Here is a 22,986-nt window from a genome sequence, read left to right as displayed (position 1 = left end):
ACAAATGTCCAAATTTCGCATAGGTATATTAATAATACTATCAAAGTTCCTGAAACTAAGTTTCAATCGATATTGCAAGTGCACCTTAATGTACGAACATGATTATTTTCATTATCGTTATTATTAATATCAATTGTCGTTATCCGAAAGACTTTGTAATTCATTCAAGAATCGTGCGGCGATGTCATCGAGTCATGTGACAGTCCGTTACAGGTCCACGTGTCACACACGTACGCACATCGCATCCACAGGTCCTACACAACGGCAGCTCGGCTTTATCCTGAAACTTGGATAGAATTAGGCTGGCTGGCAGCTGGCTGGTTGGTATCGATGCGGCTGGCACACGGCTCCTGGTTGCTGGCTCAGCGTTCTCGTAGTTTCCTCCGTCCTCTTTACTTCCCCAGCTCGCCCTGCGAGCCTAAAGCTGTCTGCATCGTCCGCGAGGCCCGGGGAGAATTCGTCGGTACAAGTATCTACCTGGACCCCCTCATCTCACGGAGGAGAATGTGTGGGATCCTTTGTAATCGTCGACCTTGACCTACGCGGAAGTCGTTTGTAACCATAATGCAAATTGCCGTTATATCACTGAGAAAAATTTCATTTGTTACAGTGATCAGAAAAGTTCAGTAAAACAGGTATCGGTAAAGAACCTGTTTCAATATTGTTGGAATTACGAAAAACGACGTACGCCTAACCATTTTGCGCTATCGTCGATCCTTTTTTGGTTATTGCAACGCAAAATCAGTCTGCGAGGTTTGCTCTACTTTTTTAGTTAAACGAGGTTTTAACGTCAATTTGTCGTTGCACAAGCATTAAATTTTCGCAACAGTTACAAGAAAATATAGCAACAGTGATCGTAATGAGAAAAAATAGTAACGGACACTAGAAAACTAATTTTCATTTTATACCTAGAACAATATTTTTCGATTGTGGTAACAAATAAAAATAGTCACGGACCGAGCGGTAACCGAAACAAAAAATTTCTCTCAGTGTACCGCGGAATTAAAAGCTGTGTACCCAATTCCTACAGAGAGCAGAAATTTACTTCCCATTTGTCCGTTAATTGCGACTGACTGTTAATAAGGAATGAAATTGGGGGAGGGGGGATTGCGCGTAATTCAATAATAATAAATAATTATACGTTTCGTTCGCTTGGAATTAATATGTCGGCCGATGGGTATTGAAACAAGTATAACAACGGACGACGGGTGCACGTGGACGTGTGTAGGTGTAGTTCGTCGCGGATCGAGCAGCGTCTGCAAATTCCTTATACCTCGCCCCCCGCGCACCTTCCCCGGGCCTTTCCGAATCTACGAGACTCTCGACCTCGAGACGCGACCGACGTTGAGTCGTATCCACGTCCGGGCGGATAGACCTTAAAGCGCCCTGACATACCCTTCACGCGACTTCGTATTCAACAATTCACCGGAAGCTTGGTTAAATAAATATGGATTCGTTTGCGTAAAGGGCGCAGGTGAGATACCGCCTTCGGAATTTCAGGCGAGAACAACCGGGTATAAGGAATGTATATGTTCCTGATAGATAGCTTGGGGGGTGAATTTCAACCCCGCGCGATTTTCAAATTCTTCGTAGAGTTTCTTAGTCGTGGAAACGGGCCTCGTGACCCCATTCTTGATATGCGAAACAGAGACCCTTTTTTTCAACATTTTTGGCATTTTCTTCAAATTTGCTGCCGGTGTTTTACAAATACTTGAAAACAATCAATTTTGGTTACGAAAACTGGGAGAGATTTTTATGCGAACCTTAAATAATACCTGGATATTTTTATTTTTATTCTGGATTTTTAGTACTCATTTTTTTAAACTAAATATCACGTTTCGGGTGAATTTCACCACGCGTGACCGTTTCGCGATTCTACTAAGATGTGACCAATGCTAAGGTTAATTGTTATTTTCCATATATCGCGTAAAACTGCGTTTTCAATTCCTGAAATTTTATCATATTCATTCCTGTCAGATTTATAGAGTGAAATGTAATAGTTTACTCGGTACATGGGTAAAACATTGATATAAACGCAAATTTGAAAATTGGTACAAATTGTAAACCGAATTTAATTTTACATCAATTTTTATTTAAACGGAGAACTTTTTTACTTTCCCCTGAGCTGCACCGAATTAAACATATATAAAAAAAGATTGATGCCGTGTGCAGTTGTTATACCGTACGTATATATACCCGCGGCAATTTACGCGGGGTGAAAAAAAACGTGGAATTCCGGGAAATATACTATTTAGGTATATCTATAACGTACACGTATATGTGACACACCTACGCATACGTATACGCCAAATATGTATAAGCGAGTCGCGGGACAACTTTTCATATCTAGAATTGAGATCTACACATGGTCTATATATAGTAACACCCTGGATTTATATCTTTATTTTCTCGTCGAGCCTGCTGGCGCGCGATTTCACGCGACGAACAAATTTTAAATTACCTATTCCCTCTTTCGGGGACGAAATTCACGATTTTTTACGACCCCCTCCCCGCCCTCCGTACGATCCCGTTTTCCCATGGTGCCGAATTTCGCTTCATATATTCCCCGCCTCTTCGTATTGTATCCTCCATATCATGCACTGATAACGTTCAGACTTTCTTCCCGAATACAAAAGTTTCCGTCTACCTCGATTATACCCTCGTATCTTGCACCGCGTTGCTGGAGTTTAACTCCTTCGAAAGCCGTGCAGCCTTGCTGCTCAATAGAGGTCGATGACACGACGCGGCGATGGTATAATGTAAAAAGAAAATTTCCGCACAGTCGAAATTGGAGGAGAGACTTACCTTATCGTTTTCGCAGGTGCGGGTAAACTATGTCTTAATATGTAGAGGTATATATTATGTGTACCGTAATAAGGACACGAACGTACGTCGGTTTGCACAGCTGCTTGTGCATATTTTGACAAATGATCCCGAGGCGTCGCGGGGATCAATTATTCATTACTTATAAATTATCCAAGTTTAATTTTTTCCCCGATTGGTATTGCGGATAATTATCGCGCGGTGTGGCAGCCGAGTTATGAGAATTTTCGCGCCCGCTGAGCGTACAAGAATAGCGGTCTATATTCCGGTCCCCCTGTAAATTGAAATCCGTCCAGAAGAGAGCGAAGAGTAAAAAGAATAGGAAAGACAAAAGAAAAAAACAAGGAAGAGAGAGTGAGAAAAAAAATAATAATAATAATAAAAATGCGAATCCAGGGAACGATGAGGGGGGTGGCACGGGTGAGGGGAAGGTTGAAGGGCGCGACGGGGTGAAAAATTATAATAACGACTTTAAATATTAATGCGTTTTTCACTCGCGGTCTGCACGGGCTCTCTCGAACCAATGGCGGACCAGTCGACTCTCCGCCAATCCTCGAACTCCCCGACGAAGGATTGGCCCGGGACGGCGACGCCCCCGCGCTACGTCACCGACGTCGTCGTCGTCCCTGCGCACCCCCGGATTCGGCGAGCGTCGCGGCGCCGTTCCCGCTCCCGCACACCCGCAACTGCGGCCCGTCGTACGTCCTCAGTCGGCGATAATACCGCGGGTCGCCCTGAGCTCGTGGCCGAGAAGTTCGCAGCGCCGTTCGTACCCCAGATAAGAGAACGAAGCGAGCGTCGACGATATTAAGCAGAACGCACCGACGTACGTAGTACATCGTAATTGCTAATCTGCATTCGAAGCGATTACACCGCGAAACGCGAGGCGCGAATTAAGTATATAACTATCATTATTGCAGACGATCTGCAACGCGGTGGGCTTCGGATGCTGGAGTAGCGCGAGAGCTGTATAATATTTAATAATTGAGTGTGCGAAACATCGCGCTCGGTGATTTATTGCGAATCCTCGATACGGTCGAGGCGAGGTTTTCTTTAGTGTGCCGCAGTGCTGTTGTGGATCGTATATGGGATCGTTGTGCGGGGTGCGGTGGCGTTTTTGGTTTTTTTTAAATACGGTATATGCAGAGTATATGTATACTTGTCGTTAAACCGTGTGATAAACACTGCAGTGGGAAATAATATTTTTATCGCACGTACATGTGGACACCCTTTGCACCGCTGCCGGAAGGAGTTGGTCCTAATTCCTGGCCTTTCGCTAAGGCGGAATTATATCGTCGTCGCAACCCCCGCCGTCGGGGGAAAAACGGCCCCTTACACGCCGAAATACGCGACTCCTGAGGTCGCTCTTGAACAAGAACCGCGGCCTTCCGCATGCGGTCGAATCGCCAATAGCACCGCGGCGGTAACAGCGGCCGCTAATCCTGCACGGAGGTGGAGAGCCAGAGCAGGTACCTCGTTCCCAAGCCAAGGTGGAGTCCGAGGCCGACGGTGTCAAGATGGAAGCGGAGGACCACCTCGCCAGGGAATATGTCCAGGAGTTTGTTCTCGACCACTTGGACCCCGCCGACGTCAAGCGCGAGGTGAGACGCACTACGATTTTTCGCGACGATGATAATCTACGCGTTCGCCGATTCGTGAATCCGATACGTCTAAAACCGGATTGATTTTTTTTTATACACTAACATTCCTAGGGAAAATTTACGCACGAACGAAAGTTCGATCTTTTTGCATAATATCGTGGTGAAAAAGAGCTAAGGGTGGAATTCTGGTTTACGAACGCGTCATTTTTTGCATAAATTTTTACCAAAAATTTTCCATCTACTTCCGATTTGTCCATGTGCACGTAAAAGAACGATTTCTCATCTGCGAGAAGAGAGGTGGTGATATATAAATATATAGATTAATTACGTGTGAAAAAATTTCTAGTATGATTCAATTGAATATATTTCACTCTCGATTTTGTACCTTGTACCTATATTACCAATTACAAGACTACTTGTACTATTGCACTGGGAACGTTTGAATGATCGAAAGATCGCTGCAGGAAAAATCGGAGAAATCGACAATCCTGATCCTGGCTAAATACGACTTCAGTAGAGTTTTCAAAACGATTCTTAACGTCCGAAACGAGCAGTTCAGTCGTCTTTAGTAGATTATCCGTAACCTATACTTTAATAGTTGTCCTCGACGTTATTTCCCGACTTTCATCACTAATCTAGCTGTAAAAGTCTTGCTAAAGCTGAAATTCAGTTGCGTGTTGCATCGCGATATTCTTCACGTGTTATCGTTATTCACCGCTGATTATTACAGCTGTAAAAAGAAAGAATTAAAAGCCGAAAAAACGAGTGAAATTTATTTCAGATTACAGAAATACATAATCTTCTTCTCACGCGAATACGAGCTGCAATGTCGCTAACTTTATTCATAATGCCAACGCAGGCAGTGTCGTTATAACCTAAAAAAAAATTCTTCAAAAATCTCTTCAGCCTTGATCGATATTAAAGTAAACGAAACTGTGCACGTATGCAAACATCACGAATCATCGGTGTCTGATTATTACTCGTTAAAGATTCATTCGGAGGTTCCATAGTCCGGTGGCCGCCTTCTATAACTTGCGAAACGCGAATCGCGCGGATGTTGCAGGTGCGTTTGGGTTCGCCGACGGTGACGGTGAGCGGGAGCGTTCTCCAGCTCCAGGGTCAAGTGGGTCAGGGTATCGCGTTGGCCCCGCTCACCCCGCCGGCCCACGAACTAGAACAGCCCCATCCGCTCTACGGGCAGCCCCACATCCAGGTGCAGCACGGAGTCCTGGTCAAGGCGCCGCCGGGCGTCGCGCCCCAGCTGACGACGCTTTCGCACCCTGGAACGCCGCCGGACACGCCGCCGGTTTCGGCGTCGCCACCGCCGATTCACCTCCACCGCGTCGGCGATCGGGACCTCCGGGACCCGAGGGATACGCGGGACCGTTCGACCCTCGGGATCGGCCTTGGACTCCACCTCCCACAGGGTCCTGGGGGACCGCTGGGCCAGGAGGATATGCAGGTCGTAGGCGGGGGTGGAATGGGATGGCCCCCGCACTCGCTGAGACAGGAGCCCCTGGATCTGAGGCCCCACTGTCCCCAGGATCAGACCCCGGAACCTCCGCCCGAATCTTGGCCGTCGCATCACCACTTTCAGGAGCTTCAGCATATCCCGCGTCACGCGAGACATCCCGGTGAGTTTTACGAATATTGTTACAATTACCACGAGGAACTCGTTTTTGATTTTACAATAGTCGTTTCAGTATTTGTTGTTGTTGTATTGATTCTTGGCGTTATTTATACATCGTATGTTATTATTATAATATACACCGTCTTGCTGATCAAGGTGACGACGTGCTGAATTCCCTCCGGATAATATTTTTGTGTATAGAATTGGCTTACGTATTTCTCGCATGTTAATGTAGTTTTCACGTTGTAAGTGTTGATTTCCTCTCTGTGTTTGCTATTTTCAGCTTGGAACATACTGGTGTTTTAGTTAACGAAGCTTTGCTGTTCGTTCTATTTTTTTTTCACACCTGCACAACGCAGTCCAGTTTGTATTTTTATTTACCTGCTGCAACTGTGCATCTTTTGTACTTGGACATGATATTTCTGATAATTCTCTAGATATCAGATATTTTCATACTATTATACATACGTAACGAATATTATAAACTCTATAAACTACGATATTTTAAGAATAAAACATTTTGAGTATGAAATATTAAATATTCAATATTTTATAACCAAAGTGGAGAGCGGATTTTTCCTCTTTATTTTCCAATTGATCTTTTCATGAGTATCTTTTGATATATGAATAGTACTATTGTACGTACAAAATCAACGTATAAACCGGTTATTTTGAGTATGTACGTTAAAGTAACAACATTTGTGGTCGAAAATGTTTCAATATTTCTTATGTGACTTTGTACCTATAACGTAAGGCTTTACGAATTTTACGTAAACTTGGACTGCTTGAAAGATGCTACTTTTGTATAATTTATATGAATTCTACACTGAGAAATGACAGCTTTATCATGCTATAGAAGATTACGTTGGTTGGAAATTCCTAAATTTTCGAAAGTATAAATCACACCTTGCAAGCTACTTTACCTTAATTGAATGTCTTTATAATAGTCAATATAATATTTATCGTGCAGGAAATACAAGTTCAAATACTTTGGTAAAAGAGTACATGGACCATTCTAGAAACAGAGCAAAGCAATAACTTGTACTACGAATGCAATGTGACCATCTGAACAATTAAAATTGGATTAACATTCACTCGAAAGCTTACCTAGGTCGAATAATTTTTCGTCAAATAGTTGAACTATTGGTATTCCGTACGATCAACCATTGTCACCCATTGTCTAGTAATCGGTTCAAGCTGATTCATTTCGTTAAAACCTATATTATCGCCACTGTGGTTTTCTACTAATTTTCGGTAACTGCAACAAATTGCAACGTTTCTTTACGAATCGTGCACGACGTACGAAGCATAGGACAATATCAAGGACACATACGAGAGCTGTTTATAAAACGCATTATTTCACATCATCGTTGCGTTTGACGGCTGCAAGTTCTGATAATTAAGCCGCACTGTTCCGAGGCTTGCGCATACACGTATGAACCAAGAAGGCTTATTTTTTTACAGACGACGAGGAGTGTGCAGGTGGTTGTCTGGTTGCAGGCGGCTACATCACGGTCTCCGGTCACATCGAGTACTACGGTGGTGTCGGAGGCGGTGGAGGCGGTGGTCCAGGAATGGGACTCGGCGGAGGTGGCGGCGTTATGCAGGGTATGGACGACAGCATGCAGGGGATGCCGATGCAGCCCGGTCGGCCGATGAGCGTCTGCTCCGTAAGTTCCTGCGGAGGGCCGAGTCCTCACCGAGGTCCCGGAGGACTTTATTCGAACTGCGGAAGCGGGACGGCCGACGAGCTGATGAACGACGAACTTCTGATGTCCCTCTCCGTCCGGGAATTGAACAAGCGCCTCCACGGCTGCCCCAGGGAGGAGGTGAGTCAGGTCTCTTCTTGCTACACGTATTGGTGAGGCGCGGGAGCGCGCCCGAGGCGACCATCTCCCGAAAAGATCATCAACGGGATGCGAGAACGGCCATTTCTCGATACGTTCGGACCTGGTGTACACGGCGAGCGATTTTCGACGGTGTTGGTAAAAATTTCGAATTTTCGAATCCTTCGGGCTTACCGTTACGGAGAATGACACTAGGTCGAATGGTCCAATTCCCCTGTACGGTAAGTAATTTCGAAGCGTTAAAGAAGTGAGGAAGATCCGAATTATAGGCATTTCATCGAAACTTGAAACGGGCGAGTAGTCGAAGTACGTTATTTCCAGTTGCTCAAAACCCCGAATGCCGATTGGTACAGCTAACATCTCCTAACAACGGATTCCTCTTTACAACGGACAGTCTAAACATCTCTAATATTGTTCTGAATAGCGGAGACTCCTCAATAACGGACAACATTTTTAGTCCCGAAGATGTCCGCCATCGGGAAGTTTCACCGTATCGTTCGGAATTCTGAACTCTCGGAGATTCGTCGATTCGAAATAACGTATTTCGAATACTCGTACCAACTGCGCTGCAATGCCTCCTGTGTTCGGATCTATTTCGAACACTCCCGAATTCAACATCTCGGAATTGCCTGCTTACCGTTCGAGAATTCGACCATTCGAACAGACGACATTCGACTTAACGGTCAGTCCGAACTTTGAGAATTGGGAATTTTAATCCACACCCATCCAGTGACCAGGCGCGTCGTTTTGCGGTTTGCTTTTTGATTACACGAGGTGCGTCGCCTCGGGCGCGCGCTTTGCTCGCCCCCAGCTCTGCAGGTCGCGAGTCGGACGATTGACTTACGTAAGGCTCCTCGGGGTTCTTGTGTCTGTGCGAAGGTGGTGCGGCTTAAGCAGAAGCGTCGGACCCTGAAGAATCGCGGTTACGCGCAGAACTGCAGGAGTAAACGACTCCAGCAGCGACACGATCTCGAGACTACCAACAGAAATCTACAGAACGAAATGCAGCGGCTTAAAATCGAATTGTCGCGCGTTCAGCAGGAACGTGACGTGTACAAACAACGGTGCGAGATACTCAGGGCCAGGCAGCACCATCATCACCATCACCACCATCAACAGCAACAGCAACAGCAACAACAGCAACAGCAGCAACAGCAGCAGCAGCAGCAGCAGCAACCTCAACCCCCCTCACAGTCTCAACAGCAGCCACCCCCTCAGCAACCCCCCCAATCCCAACCTCAACCCCCTCCTCCTAATCAACCGACTCCAGGAGCGAGTCCCGAGGTATACCTGTGACATCGACAACGTCGCGGCGGAACCTGCTGGACTTAGAAGTCCGTACTGTCGGGGATCAAGACGCAGGTCCGTCCCGCCCTGAGACACGGTTTTTTTTTCGGTTCGATAATTAAACTTGTTACATTAGCGATCGCTTTGAATTGAAAAATGGTGTATAATGGTTCTGCGAGGCGGAGAGAGTTCCACGTTCCTATACGTATGGGATATAGGTGATCGAGACGAGGTCGATATATACCTGCATACATGTTTGTATTATATCTATATATACACGGGCGAAGTGCAAGTGGGTGGGCGAGTGAGTGGCGGCCATTTTGCGTCACCTGCTCGTTCGCCGCCATCGCGGAAAACACCCACGCAGGTAGACGTGCATTGTAACTATTATACTGCATAGAAGAAGCGAGACGTCTGTGGAACCCTGATTTTTTCATTTCAGCATCCATCGTGGTCGGCGATTTCGAGTTCACTTTTTGTTTTCTCGATTAGTTTGGTGCAAGCCCGGTTTTGAGAGGCAATCGTCCCTGGATTTCGATGATACGAAGCTTAAGCAACCTTTTATAAGGCACATCTTGATTTTACACAAAATATCTGGTGACACGAAAACTAATGAATGATTGCAATCAACAATAATTTCATAGTTGGACCCTGCTATTTTACACATTCAGAATCGTGCAGATGTTGTTTGAATTTCAATGCTAATTATATAAATTCGAACCAAGCATTTTGACGTCGCGTTGTGCTGAAAAAACCCATGAACTTTACATGATTTCATTGTGGATATTTGGTTCAATTTGGTTTTGTACAACTGTTTCAAGATTGTTATTTTTCTTTGCAGAATATTGCCTAAACTTTAAAACATAGATGGATTTCTGACTATCCGACTGCAGATTTTTGTCGCAATTTCACTTTGATCAGTTCCATATTTGTCTCGTTTGGTGTATCATGTATATACGACGGATGCCCGTAGATAACTGGAAATGGATGGATGGAATGTTTTAGAGGGTAGATACGGAATTTTCATCAAAATCTTTATTCTTCCTTCTAATTCAGGGTAGCATATTATATATATATATAATATATAATATTATATATATATTATATATATATATATATATATATATATATATATGTCAGATATACAGAGTTGAATAAAGATTATAACACAATTTATTTAATTGTAAACCGTAGAGGCACGGAACAACACAACTTTATTCAAATCGTTTTTAAATTATTCTAAAGAAGTAACCAAGTTAAACAAGAACAAAACAAATTCAACCAAAACAAGTTCCAACAACGTCATACAACCGGTGATCAAAATATAACAAAGACACAATATCGTGATGCGACACGGCCATACTGACTAGCACGCGTCTCGAGTGCCAGTTTTTTTCATTCTTCTAATTTATTTCTGAAACAAAAAAAACATCGAAGAAACCTTCATTAAATCTCGTTCGGCTTTCCTGATCATACAAGCCTGGCATCCTTGCTCAGTCAAATCCCTTGTTATCTCTACATCATGTGTGCAACCATGTGCTTTGCTTTATTTGTTTCATGACTTCTCTCAAATTCCTTATCCAAGGCACCAATAGCTCTGCAGGCATGCCTTATGCATCCGTACACGTTCTAACTATTGCCTTCATCCACAATAGCTCTGCAGGCATGCGTCACGCATCCGTACATGTTCTAACTATTGTCTTCATCCACAATAGCTCTGCAGGCATGCCTTACGCATCCGTGCATGTTCTAACTATTGTTTTCATTCACAATAGCTCTGCAGGCATGCCTTACGCATCCGTACATGTTCTAACTATTGTCTTCATTCACAATAGCTCTGCAGGCATGCCTTACGCATCCGTACATGTTCTAACTATTGTGACTTGCCGAATCATTCTCAAGTTACATCAAGGCTTTGGGTTCAAGGATTCTGGGTGATCAAGTCCAGCGAGCCTTGAAAGCCAAAGTCGCACTCTCGAAATGAAACAGCGATAGCCAACAGAGTCTCATGCTCTCTTCGGATTTCTTCAAGTAAATCCGGCTAAACCAATTAACAGAGTCCCCTGCTCTCTTCGGATTTCTACTTCCAAATCCGGCTCTACCAGAATCATGTTTCTGCAAATTATCGCTACATTTGTTTTCAACAACCGATTGTGTTAACCCACAAGGGTTCATGGTTCATCTCAGCAAAACATGTTTGCACTCATGACTTTGTGCACTACAACATTTTTTTTTTTCTGTTTAAAACAAACAAGTCACTTCGGAACTTTGTTCTTACCTTCTTCACTTACTGCGACACAGCTGTCCTGACTCGCGCCATATCCAGGAGCTGCGATCAGTTTATCGTGAGACACCTTAACGCTATTACGACCTCTAAATCCAGAAGAGCCTATTTTTTTAACTAAATACCTATTATTCGGAAGCTCCATGACAACTTCCAAAGGACCGCGATATTTTGCATCTAACTTTGTCTTAATTCTATCGTTGTTTCTAACCATAACAAAATCCCCAATTTTAAATGGTTTAACTGGTTTATTCTTTTTATCAAACCGTTCTTTATCTTTTATGGCTTTTGCTGTAATGCTACTTGTAGCCTCTGACCTGAGCTGTGTTAAATTTACATTGTCAGTCTTTACACACCTATGCTTTACACGTCCTATATCTATTGAATTTATTTTTGTGCCAAACAAAATTTCAGCGGGACTTTTCAATTATTTTATTCAAATCTTTCTTAACTATTTTGAGTACACATTTTTTTGTAACTGGATTTCTTGACAAAAAGTCCGCATGCTTCATTCGTTCACCCGCGCGATATTCTATTTCGAATTCAAATGACTGCAAATATGCCCACCAGCGATAAACTCGTGGAGTAAGATCTTTTTTAAGGCTTGCGGCTTTAAGCGAATTACAGTCAGTCACAACTAAAAATTTACGTCCTACTAAATATTGTCTAAAATGTTTTATTGCGTTAACAACTGCAAGAGTCTCAAGTTCGTAAGAATGGTAACGAGTTTCAGCGTCTATGGTACGTTTGCTATAATAAGCGACGGGATGTTTTTCTTTTTCAACACATTGTAACAATACGGCACCATACCCGAGAGCACTAGCATCGGTATGTAGTTCGATTGGAAGATTAGGGTCGAAAATTCTCAGTAACGGTTCTGATGTTAAATAACTGACAAGCTTGGCCCTGGCGTCAGTGTGTTCGTCTGTCCATGTAATCGTTTTGGAACTACCTGCAGTAAGTTTGTATAAAGGAGCAGCCACTTGTGAAAATCTCGGTATAAATCTACGAAAATAGGATGCTAACCCTAACAATTGCCTTACCTGGGTCCGTGTCTTAGGAATAGGTGATTGCACCAGGGCTTCGATTTTTCGAAGGTTGGGCCTCAACTCTCCATGTGACACAGTGTACCCCAGATAATCAATTTTTGTTTTCAAAAATTTACATTTTTTTAAATTGAATGAAAATCCTTTCTCCGCAAGTTTTGCCATCACGACTGCCAACCTATCCAAAGCTTCCTGTGCAGTTCTACCGGGTATAAGAACATCATCCAAATAAACAATCGCAAAAGAATATCTCAATTCACCCAAAGCGTTATTGATTGCTCTTTGATATACGGCAGGTGCATTCATTAGCCCGAATGGCATTGTTAAATATTCAAACTGTCCGTCCGGTGTAATAAAAGCAAGCTTTTCTATTGAATTTTCTTTTACAGGTATCTGATGAAAGCCTGCCGTCATATCTAATGACGAGAAATAGTACGCACCGCACAGTCGATCTAATTGATCTTGAATCAACGGTAGCGGATAACGATCTGCTACTGTATTGGCGTTTAACTCCCGAAAATCCACACACAATCTATCTGATCCATCCTTTTTCTTAACTAAGATAATTGGACTAGAAAACGGACTCCTGCTTTCTCGAACGATTCCTGCCTCAAGCATTTTATTTACCATATGTCTAACACTCTCACGCTCTAAAATTCCTAGCTTATAAGGTCTTCGCTGTACAATTTTATTTTCATCTTTCAGTCTAATCTCAAAGCTGCCAGATGTTACACGAATCCTAGGAGTATCAACACTCATATGTTCCGCGTGCAGTCTTAACAATTTCAAAAGTGATTCTCTCATCTCTTCCACATCGCAATCTACAGTATCAAAATTAGTAGTTGCAACACACGCACCAACAAACTTGTGTAATTTTGCAAATTTAACTATGGTTCCATCTAATGTGACTGAGATGCCATTTGCTAACAATTCTTTACCCAGAATTATTTTTGTGGACAAACTTTCGTCCGGTACTACAAATAAATCAATTTCAACATTGATGCTATTCAACTGTGCACACACTGAGATCATCTCACGGCAATCCACATACCCATTTCCTAAGCCCCTCAAACGCGTACAAACGACTTGTCTTTTACCAGGCAACCTCTCCGCCAAACTCTCTGTTACAAGAGAACAGTCCGAACCAGAGTCAAAGATGAACGTCAACACCTTACCGTCAGCAAGCTTCAGAGTATTCTCAGTGGAGGTAGAATGACAAAGCCTCACTACCTTCTCGTTCTTCTTAGGGCAACTCGGGGCAATGTGTCCCTCTTCCTTACAGTTGTAGCAGGTTATCGGCTTCTTTGACCCCAAACCTCTACCGTCCAGTTCCTTGATGACCCGTGAGTAACTGCCACGCTGTGTCTGCAGAGCTGTTCGACATTCGGCCTTCCGATGTCCTTTTCTTCCACAATTGTAGCACTCGATGTCAAAACGGTGCGACTTACCATCTCGCGGCGCCAAAGTCTTAGTATGTGGACCAGGGGCTCTGGAGGATGCACGCGGTTGATGGAAGTCGGTCGTTCGTCCATCAAGGTACGCCATCGCTTCTTGTAGGCTTTTAGGAGATTCTCGCACAAAGATGTTGCGAACAAATCTATTTTGCGCCGAATAGGATAATCCCGTAAGTTGAGCTGCAGTCTCGTCCACCGTTTTTCTCTCGTTGAGCCACGCTTTTAATTTTCTCCCTTTCTTCATAAAATTTTCGAGTGTAAACTCTGCGTCTTCCATCTGTCAGATATACAGAGTTGAATAAAAATTATAACACAATTTATTTAATTGTAAACCGTAGAGGCACGGAACAACACAACTTTATTCAAATCGTTTTTAAATTATTCTAAAGAAGTAACCAAGTTAAACAAGAACAAAACAAATTCAACCAAAACAAGTTCCAACAACGTCATACAACCGGTGATCAAAATATAACAAAGACACAATATCGTGATGCGACATATATATATATAACAGCTTTTGAGGTGTAACAGAATTGAGTTAATTATAGAAAGCTTAAGCATTTGAATGTTGGAAGTGAGAAAAATAAAAATTGAACTCAATAATGTTATACGAGTGAATGCAAAGAGTATACATGAATAAATGTTCCATCATATCTGCGTCACTTTGTGTATGGTATAACTTGTAGGTAGGTACATACATACATACGTAAGGAAGGGGTCTACAAGAAATTTCCTTTCGAACTGTACAAATATTAAAAATTTTATTCATTATTATCATGATACATATACATGGTATATACCTATATATATATATTATATATATATGTATATATATATATATATATATACATATATATATATAATATAAATATATACATATATATCCAAACTTACATAGGTATATCGTTACGTGTACAAAAGTTGGTCGTCCTCCAATTTCTTTTATGTATAAAAGTTTTTTCTATACGCGTATATATAAATATAATAATATACTTGGTTTGTTAGGTATAGTTTGTTAGTGAATTAGCCTGTTGGTTTTTTTAGTTTATTATATAAGTTGGTTGGTTGGTTGGTTGGTTGGTTAGTTGAATTAATTCGTTATCAATACCATGAGTTTATACCTATATAACGTATATACGTATAGGTATATACCCGTAAGTGTTATAATATATACGTTAAAATAAAGTAAGGGTGCGACGCGTGATAGGCTGTGCGTTATTCAGAATAATCTGAATCAGATCATCTTTATAATTCCGCGACCTTTCGTCGAATCAGGCTTTGACATCACGTGCTATAAAACGATGAATTTTCATCACTGATATTCGCGATAAATTCGCTATCGCTTGACGAAAAGAAACATTAAACATGCAGATATACGTTGCTAGTTAATTAATTATTCGCAGGAAAATTTGCTAAAAATAACTGAAAAAAATGACACAGATATAATTAGGGCTCAAGGTTCATTGGCTGAAAAATAAGATGATCGAAAAGTGTGAATTAAATAATATTTCAATTATAATTGGTGCAAATTTTCATATTATACATACCTAATAAATTTACGAAAAATTATTATGATTGCTGCTGCAGATTGATATTGTAATAATGTATAATTCATTATTTATATAATTTGACTCGCACAATATAGATCCGCCGAACGTGGTCTAATTTGCGTTCATTTTGCGAATTGTAATTCATATGTGTATAGGTATACACCACACGGGTAAAAGTGCAGGTCGGGTATAAATTTCCTCGTGTCTGGTTGCCTCGATTCGCTTTGAGCCGCGGACTCTGAGGTCGTATTGAATTTTCTCTAAGGTATCACTAGATTAAGGGAGGGTAGGTTAAGGGTAGGTGCGTACGAGTGATTAGGCAGCGCTGCAGGTGAGAGGGACGCGGTAGATCGAACGAGATTTGAATACCACGTTGTAGGAAACAAAATTGAAATGTCGTATAGCACAAATTTTAACTATACATAATATGTATAGAGGTATATATGTATATATATATGTGCGCGCGCGTGTGTGTATAAGTATAAAATATTAATTGGACACACTAGAGATCAGTGGCAGGAAATCATCCACGATATATAACAGGTTGATGTAAATGATCGAGGTTATTTCTTATAATACATGTATATATGTATTTATATATACCTATACGTATATCGAATTCTCTCGTCTGTTATTTAATTTTAGATCAGAGGCTTTAATTAAATGCATATTATACCATACGATTTATTTTTCATGTATATATATATATATATATATATATATATATATATATATATATATATATATATATATATATATCTATATACACATCGTACCTATACATAGGTAATAATATACATATGCATAGATCATCGATATTGTGTGTTTATAATATTATAGGTATATATATATAATATATTTTTGTTCCGATCAATCTCTGTACCTATACTATATACATATACACCTATTATATACGGTTGCGACTATTATAGATATATAAAAATATATCTTTCCATGGATGTCATCTTACAGCGCATGCAGGTTTCGTACGGTTTCCCACGGTTTTTTTTATACCTGCACACCCGACGCACATCGTCGACGTATGTAATGTCTCTCCGGTGTCGCGCACACAGACGCATAATACCACTCCACGGTTTCCTATACGGTTTCCCTCACACCGTATGTGTATGTATGCATGTACACACGTACATACCGTACACGTGAATACCAATAATATACCTATATCTCCGTTAGGGGTCCTTCTTTTCTCGTAAACTGGGTTTGATTTGTGGTTTTTTATAGTTGTCCGCTTCAATGTCAACATTGAAAAAACGTGCAGACTTGTATCTACGTAATGTACCTTATTACCCTAGATCTAACTAGCACGCGTGAACCCTCGTACCTTGCAGGGAATGAAAAATTGTTATGCGCGTGACGCAATTATACGTATCAGTTTTTTTTTTTTCCTCTTTTTTGTGTAATTTTTTCGTCGTACACATTGAAATTATCCGATGGATGAGAATGACTACTACTACTACTATTATTATTATTATTATTATTATTATTGTTATTATTATTATAACGCCGGCAGTGCAACGTGTACATAAAAATTATTATATAACTGATACACATACCTATAAAATAAACGTCGCTTGCAGCGACACTTTCGCATAATATCACAGCCTCTTTCTACATTTATTATTCGATTATAATTTCACAATTTATTATACCTATTCTACGTTTATATTATTATAGGATTTGGCATCCTATTTGTACAGTCTTCTCGTATGTGGTAAATCGGTCAACGCCGTTCGCTTGCACGTTGACAACCTGGGCAGTGAACAGCTAATTTCTGACCTGACGTATAACGACAGGTATGTAAATCGACTTTTAATGAAATTTTTCGGAATAAAAGAAAATTGCCGACGATCTCAACCTACGCGCTTGTTAAGATTTGTAAAAACGATCGTATATGGTGTTTTAAACGTCATGAATTCAGCTAGTACGTTATACACATAATATAAACGAGATTTACTCAATTAACACTTCCCGGGTGAGGCTGGGCGTCGAGAGGTGTCGAGATAGTGAGACGTCGACGGGACATCGCGATCCTAATGAGAGTTTAACTGACTCGTTCTCCAGGGGTGGTTCTGACGCCGACGGAGGGTTCCTCCGGCACAGCTCGTCGACGCCAGCTTGCGACAGTTTGACTGATCGCCCCCGACCTTTCGCTGCCAGTACACGTTGCGGAGGGATGTTAGGGGAGAATTTTGGCGGGACGATCATATATCCAACAGGTATACCGGGTTGTTTACGCGGTGAGCCTCGTAGGCACCCCTAATTATAGGCAAATCAGGGTACGAGTCGATTCCGAGCGGTTACGATACCCATTTGTTTAGCACGAGGCTGAAACTCTGAGCTGCTCAGAGTAGACTTGTACCCCGATTTGCCTGTAATCAGTAGTACCCACGAGGGTGAATCGCGGAAATAACTCGGTATAATCGTCGCGCACTCGCAGCCGCGGTCGTTAATTACCTTCATTCTCGTCATTTTCTATTTTTATAATAATTATTTTTTCTTCTTTCTTTATAATCAACTTTTCCATGGATTTCCTCCGCTATATCGATTCGCCGCCGGCGTATAAAAGTCGGTGGGGCCGAGAGGCGAACTTGAGGACGATCGGGGCCCCGGCCCGGCTCTCTGGGTCTAGTTTCGAGGCGTGGTGAGCCGTATTGTCGAGTCACGGTGCAGCCGTGTACTATCTCTTCTCATCACCCTCGTCGAGGCCTCGAGAATCGAGCACCGTTCACCCAGTCCACTTTACGCCTACGCGCGCCACCCCATCCGGCACGAAATTGTTACCCGTTCCTTTACCGCCCCCCTGCAGTTAGGTTCGTCAGATTCGAGGATTAGACGTCATCGATGTGATTTTAATTTTATTATAGGTGTATTCGATTCAACCTTACAATCATGCGGGTTTCGTAATACACGCTCGTGATGTTGCCTTTGTGGACTATTGTAACGGATATGTTATTGTACCAACGTGAATGTAATAGTGGATTTTTAACGTCAATATTCCCGTTCACCGTGGCGGTGCCGATCCGAGTATTATAATAAAACTAAAAACAAGAATAATGAAAATTGAACTGGCCTTCCTGCCTGCATGACGTCATGATCGTTCTTTAATACAGTAGAATTCAAATTGTTTTTATCGCGTCACCCGACTCCTGTATTATATGATATTATAACCAGTGCAACTGCTTGATTGTAAACGAGTAACCACATCACATGCAAAATATCACACAGTCTAATTGTATACAATGCGCGTATATAATATCAGTTACCGACCACTTACACGGTATTCGTACACCTTATGTGTACAACGAACCTCCTCGCAGCGGTTCCTAACTCTGTTCACAACGCATACGGCGTATTTACAGGGCTTGCCCTATCCGTCAATGCTTTTGTTGAATTTTACAACTGTATAAATTATTCTTTCCTCGCCGATACATAGACCCAAGTTGTGCGATATTTCGCTAGTGATCTTTGAAAGGGCCGACGCGACGGTCGCCTGTCGTCAACACTTACGCTCTGCATCCAGCCGGCTCTATCTTTACCTGTACATCTAAATCCACGCGTAGCCGACTCGGTCGTCGGGTCGTCCGTCCGAAGGATCGATGCTCCCTAATCAGATCAGCGGTTGTTATACCCGGAACCCCGACGCGTCCTTATCAGGGTGCAGTTTCGTCGCTTCGTGGCGTAACGCACGCTCGAACTGTCACCGATCGAACACTCGTCCCTGAGCATTCAGTTTCAAGGTCATTCCGATACTGCATTCCCGTAGGTGCAATGAAGCGTAAACATTATATTTGTGTACGTACAATAACGTAATTGTATGGACCGCGCACGAGGAAACATTGATTGCACTAACTGACCGTAAAGTACATTATGTACCACACGCTTAATTATCGCGTTAAACTTAAACGGTTACGTTCGTTTATTTGTTGCCACGGATAGCGATATTGACCGCGGAACAATAATAGGATTGTATCGGCGACCGATAGTGTAACGTGCACGTGTGGTTCTTGATGTGGATGTTTAATAATCACAATTTATGATAAGGTCATGCATGTCATGCATAGATTTTCGTAACGTTAATTATAATGCATATATCATTTCTGGTGTATAATCGAAACTGCTGCAATGTAACTGTGCGATTTAATTATACGTACAAATCATTAATATCACCTTGTTATGTACGACAATGAATAGCGAGTAGAGAAAAAAAAATCAGTTGTTATTTCACTTGAAGTTTTCGTGTGTAAAGTGGAACCGTATTTTAGTTTCATCCAAAAACCGGATGTTTCAGGTATAAACAATGTTCGAGAGTGGAAATTCCCGAATTATACGTTACGCACAGCCGTCTGTAAACAGTACATGCACGTATGTATGTATGAAATAACTTTGAAGTCACGCGATCTGCATATGATAAACAGGCAGTCATGCAATCGCGATCTTGCCTAACGTTGACGGCGCGTAACGAACCCAGCTGACTCGGGTTTTTCATTCATTGGCATATCTCCCGAAGTTGCATTGAAGAAGTTGAGTCATTAAGACCTTGGTGTATATAATATAAAACTCTGAATAAATAAGAGGAAGCTCATCGATATTAAGTGCGGTGACCTCGACGCATTGCATCTCTGGATGTTGAAACGAATCTTTGTTGATAATGATAAGATTCGTGATTTTGTTGCAATTGCGCGCCATGTCGATAATAATTGTGACACGTGCAGCGACGTTCAAGTCAGGCGTAACGAAAAGATCTTTCCAGGATTCACGTCCACGACACTAATTTTTCTTCACGTATATTTCATCGGAGCTATTGGAGAATCGAATTATCGAAGAGCGAAGAGAGGGGTGAAGTCACGGGTTGACTTGACCGAGCAATCGGAGAAATGTCATTTGGTACGCAAGACGTAATGCGGCCTATGGATGAACGTGAAGCCATGGGGGGGGGGGGGGGGGGGTCGGAACGAGACGAGGGGATCGAATCGATTTTCGAAAATCAGCTGATGCGGTTCTCTGTATACAAGTTGTATACAGAGAACTGTATACAAGTTGTCCAGTCTCTGGAGTTTTTAACCACGTTTACGTGTGTTTAACAATGCCGATCGATGCGATGTTTGGTCCATAGTTATAATTATGGATTATGCGTAACTGGCGGACGAAAATTTAACGGTGATACGTATAACGCGGCCTCTGCGTAAAATTTATAACGGATACACACATGGCTACAAATACCCCGTAAAAATTTCGTTTTTCAGACGTTTTTACGGTACGGTTATCACCAGCCAATCACTTAACTCACCGCTAGTCCTGGGTATTGTTTTACCTATACATCAACTATCCGTAAATCCGTGTAGGTTTATATATAGGTAGGTATACCTATAATGTAGAGGCAGGGATATCGGCCCGTATTCTCCTGAGACCACAACTCACATCGATCGAATATATTTGGTCGCTGACACGTACAATATAATTCTCTCGTTTAATAGCGGATCCAGTCTCGTGTAATTAAGATCTTGATTTATTTATGAAATCGAGATAATTATTATCGAATAAATATTATTGATCCTGAGGTGAATTTTTTATTGCAAGGCTCAAAGACCGGAAACAATTATTCATATACTTGTTCATAATTTTTCGACAAAAATGACATTATATTGATGAATTTGTAATTCAGAGCTCCGACTCGTCCGACAGCAGTCTCCTTTTTTTGTCTTCCGCTTTTCCAATGTCATTTTACAGTAGAATAGAGGTAGTGAGATATCGTTGCACTGCAGGCAGTTTGAATCGAGTCAGAGTGTTTCGTACGTATAGGTGGAGTTTCAAGGGTTATATGGTTCACAGTACTGGTGCAGGTCATATAATAGAAACAGGATATCCTCCGATTCCGCGGCGTAACCTCGGCGGGGAAGAGGGTACCTTGCGGCAGAAAGGCGGAGGGGAGTTTAACGTTTTTATTTCGCCGAGTTGAGAATTCGAGGGACTCGTCAACCGCGTAATTCAATCCCTTACAGCTCCTGGATAAAGGACTCGCTCGCATACCTCCTTCTTTCGCCTCTCTATGATACCTTCGCATATATGATAACGTACGTATGATGTCGCGTCATGACGTATATCCGTAAAAAACATATATATATATATATATATATATATATATATATATATATATATATACACTATATACATACATGCCAAGTAATTATACCGATTGGTCCATCTCTTATGGTATACTCGGACACCGCATTCGTTCATCCCTGTCCGTTACGTGTAAGTGGTATTATACTGTAACTCTCGGCGGAATTACGCAATGAAATGTGGGTTCTTGAGCTTATGAAGCAAGTATAAGTGGCGAAAATTAATATGCTGATAAAACAATGTTTTATTGCAAAATGTGGTGTTGTTCGTTTAAAGTCTGAAACAGGACTGTTTTTACGCAGCAACCTTGTTCATTTTTAAGACAGAAGAACTCTCAAGTTTCTCTTATCTACGTTGGCAACTAGATCTTTAGAAAAATGGGGTAGAACGGGTGATTTCACTCTTTGTAACAATATGTATCCGGCCATCCGGAGCCTCCTGTTCTTCCGTACAGACTTTTATAGCGTTTCTCGACTTTATAAAGGGATAATTTTTATCCGTTTTAAGGCTCGGCGGTAGATTCGCGTCCCCCCTCTTCTCCGCCCCATCACCGCGCCGGTCGGCAGCCACCATGCGCCCATCCTCGTCGTAAAATTAAGTCAAACAGTTCCCGAGCGTCGCGGTACTCACTCGCCTCTGCAGCATCCCGCGCGTTCACCCGGCTCGAGAACGAGATCTGGTTGAGGGTAGGGGGTGAACCATTTTATATATATCTGTATATATATATATATATATATATATATATATATATATATACACGGGACGAGATTGAGAGGGGTTGAAACTGCAGGGTGACGTTGACGACGCCTCACACTCCTCGCGGCGTTCTTGGTCGCGGAAGCTGCAAGGTGGAGCCGGTACACAGATTATACCTTATACGCGTCGCGCAACGCGGCGAGGATCAAGAGGCTTCGGTACGGGGGATAAATTAATTCACTTTTCTCGTCCCGCATATATACCGGAGCAGCCAAAGAGAGGGGGGTGATCGTTGGTGTAAAGCTGTACGCGCGCGAGGCATTGAACCATCGAAAATCGGTTGATCGCGAAAGACTCTCAACTGCATCGCCGCCGCAACACACACACATATATATATGACGGAGCAAATCTACTCCGAAAGAAGGGGCAACGAGCCGACGATAACTGACTTTGTTAGGACCCCCGCGGAGCAGCGACGATGATCTAGTTACCCACAGACCGGGGACCGACGACGGACCCACCCGCCCCTGTGGATGACGGGACCCGATGGACGGATCAATACTCCGCGACGACGACGACGACGACAGGATTCGAGGAGGCAGACAGCGCACGGAGGTACGTATCCAG

At 42.3% G+C, this 22,986-nt stretch overlaps 1 protein-coding gene across 5 annotated transcripts; it reads left to right on the top strand.

Moving 5' to 3' along the window:
- The first annotated feature begins 3,509 nt into the window (after positions 1 to 3,509).
- LOC124299089 (transcription factor MafA-like) lies at positions 3,510 to 10,239 on the top strand. 5 transcript variants are annotated; one of them, XM_046752017.1, is made up of 4 exons: positions 3,510 to 4,424; positions 5,488 to 6,058; positions 7,555 to 7,892; positions 8,781 to 10,239. In XM_046752017.1, the coding sequence occupies exons 1-4, from the start codon at positions 4,341 to 4,343 to the stop codon at positions 9,195 to 9,197; spliced, it is 1,410 nt and encodes a 469-aa protein (XP_046607973.1). In that variant the 5' UTR covers positions 3,510 to 4,340; the 3' UTR covers positions 9,198 to 10,239. The 5 variants fall into 5 exon arrangements, with proteins under 5 accessions (XP_046607973.1, XP_046607972.1, XP_046607971.1 ...); XM_046752016.1 differs by having other exon boundaries at positions 5,479 to 6,058; XM_046752015.1 differs by having other exon boundaries at positions 3,511 to 4,424; positions 7,519 to 7,892.
- The last annotated feature ends 12,747 nt before the right edge of the window (positions 10,240 to 22,986 follow it).

The sequence above is a fragment of the Neodiprion virginianus genome, chromosome 2 (genome assembly GCF_021901495.1).
Source record: "Neodiprion virginianus isolate iyNeoVirg1 chromosome 2, iyNeoVirg1.1, whole genome shotgun sequence".
Classification (NCBI taxonomy): Eukaryota; Metazoa; Arthropoda; class Insecta; order Hymenoptera; family Diprionidae; genus Neodiprion; species Neodiprion virginianus.
This window is presented reverse-complemented; position numbering and strand designations above follow the sequence as displayed.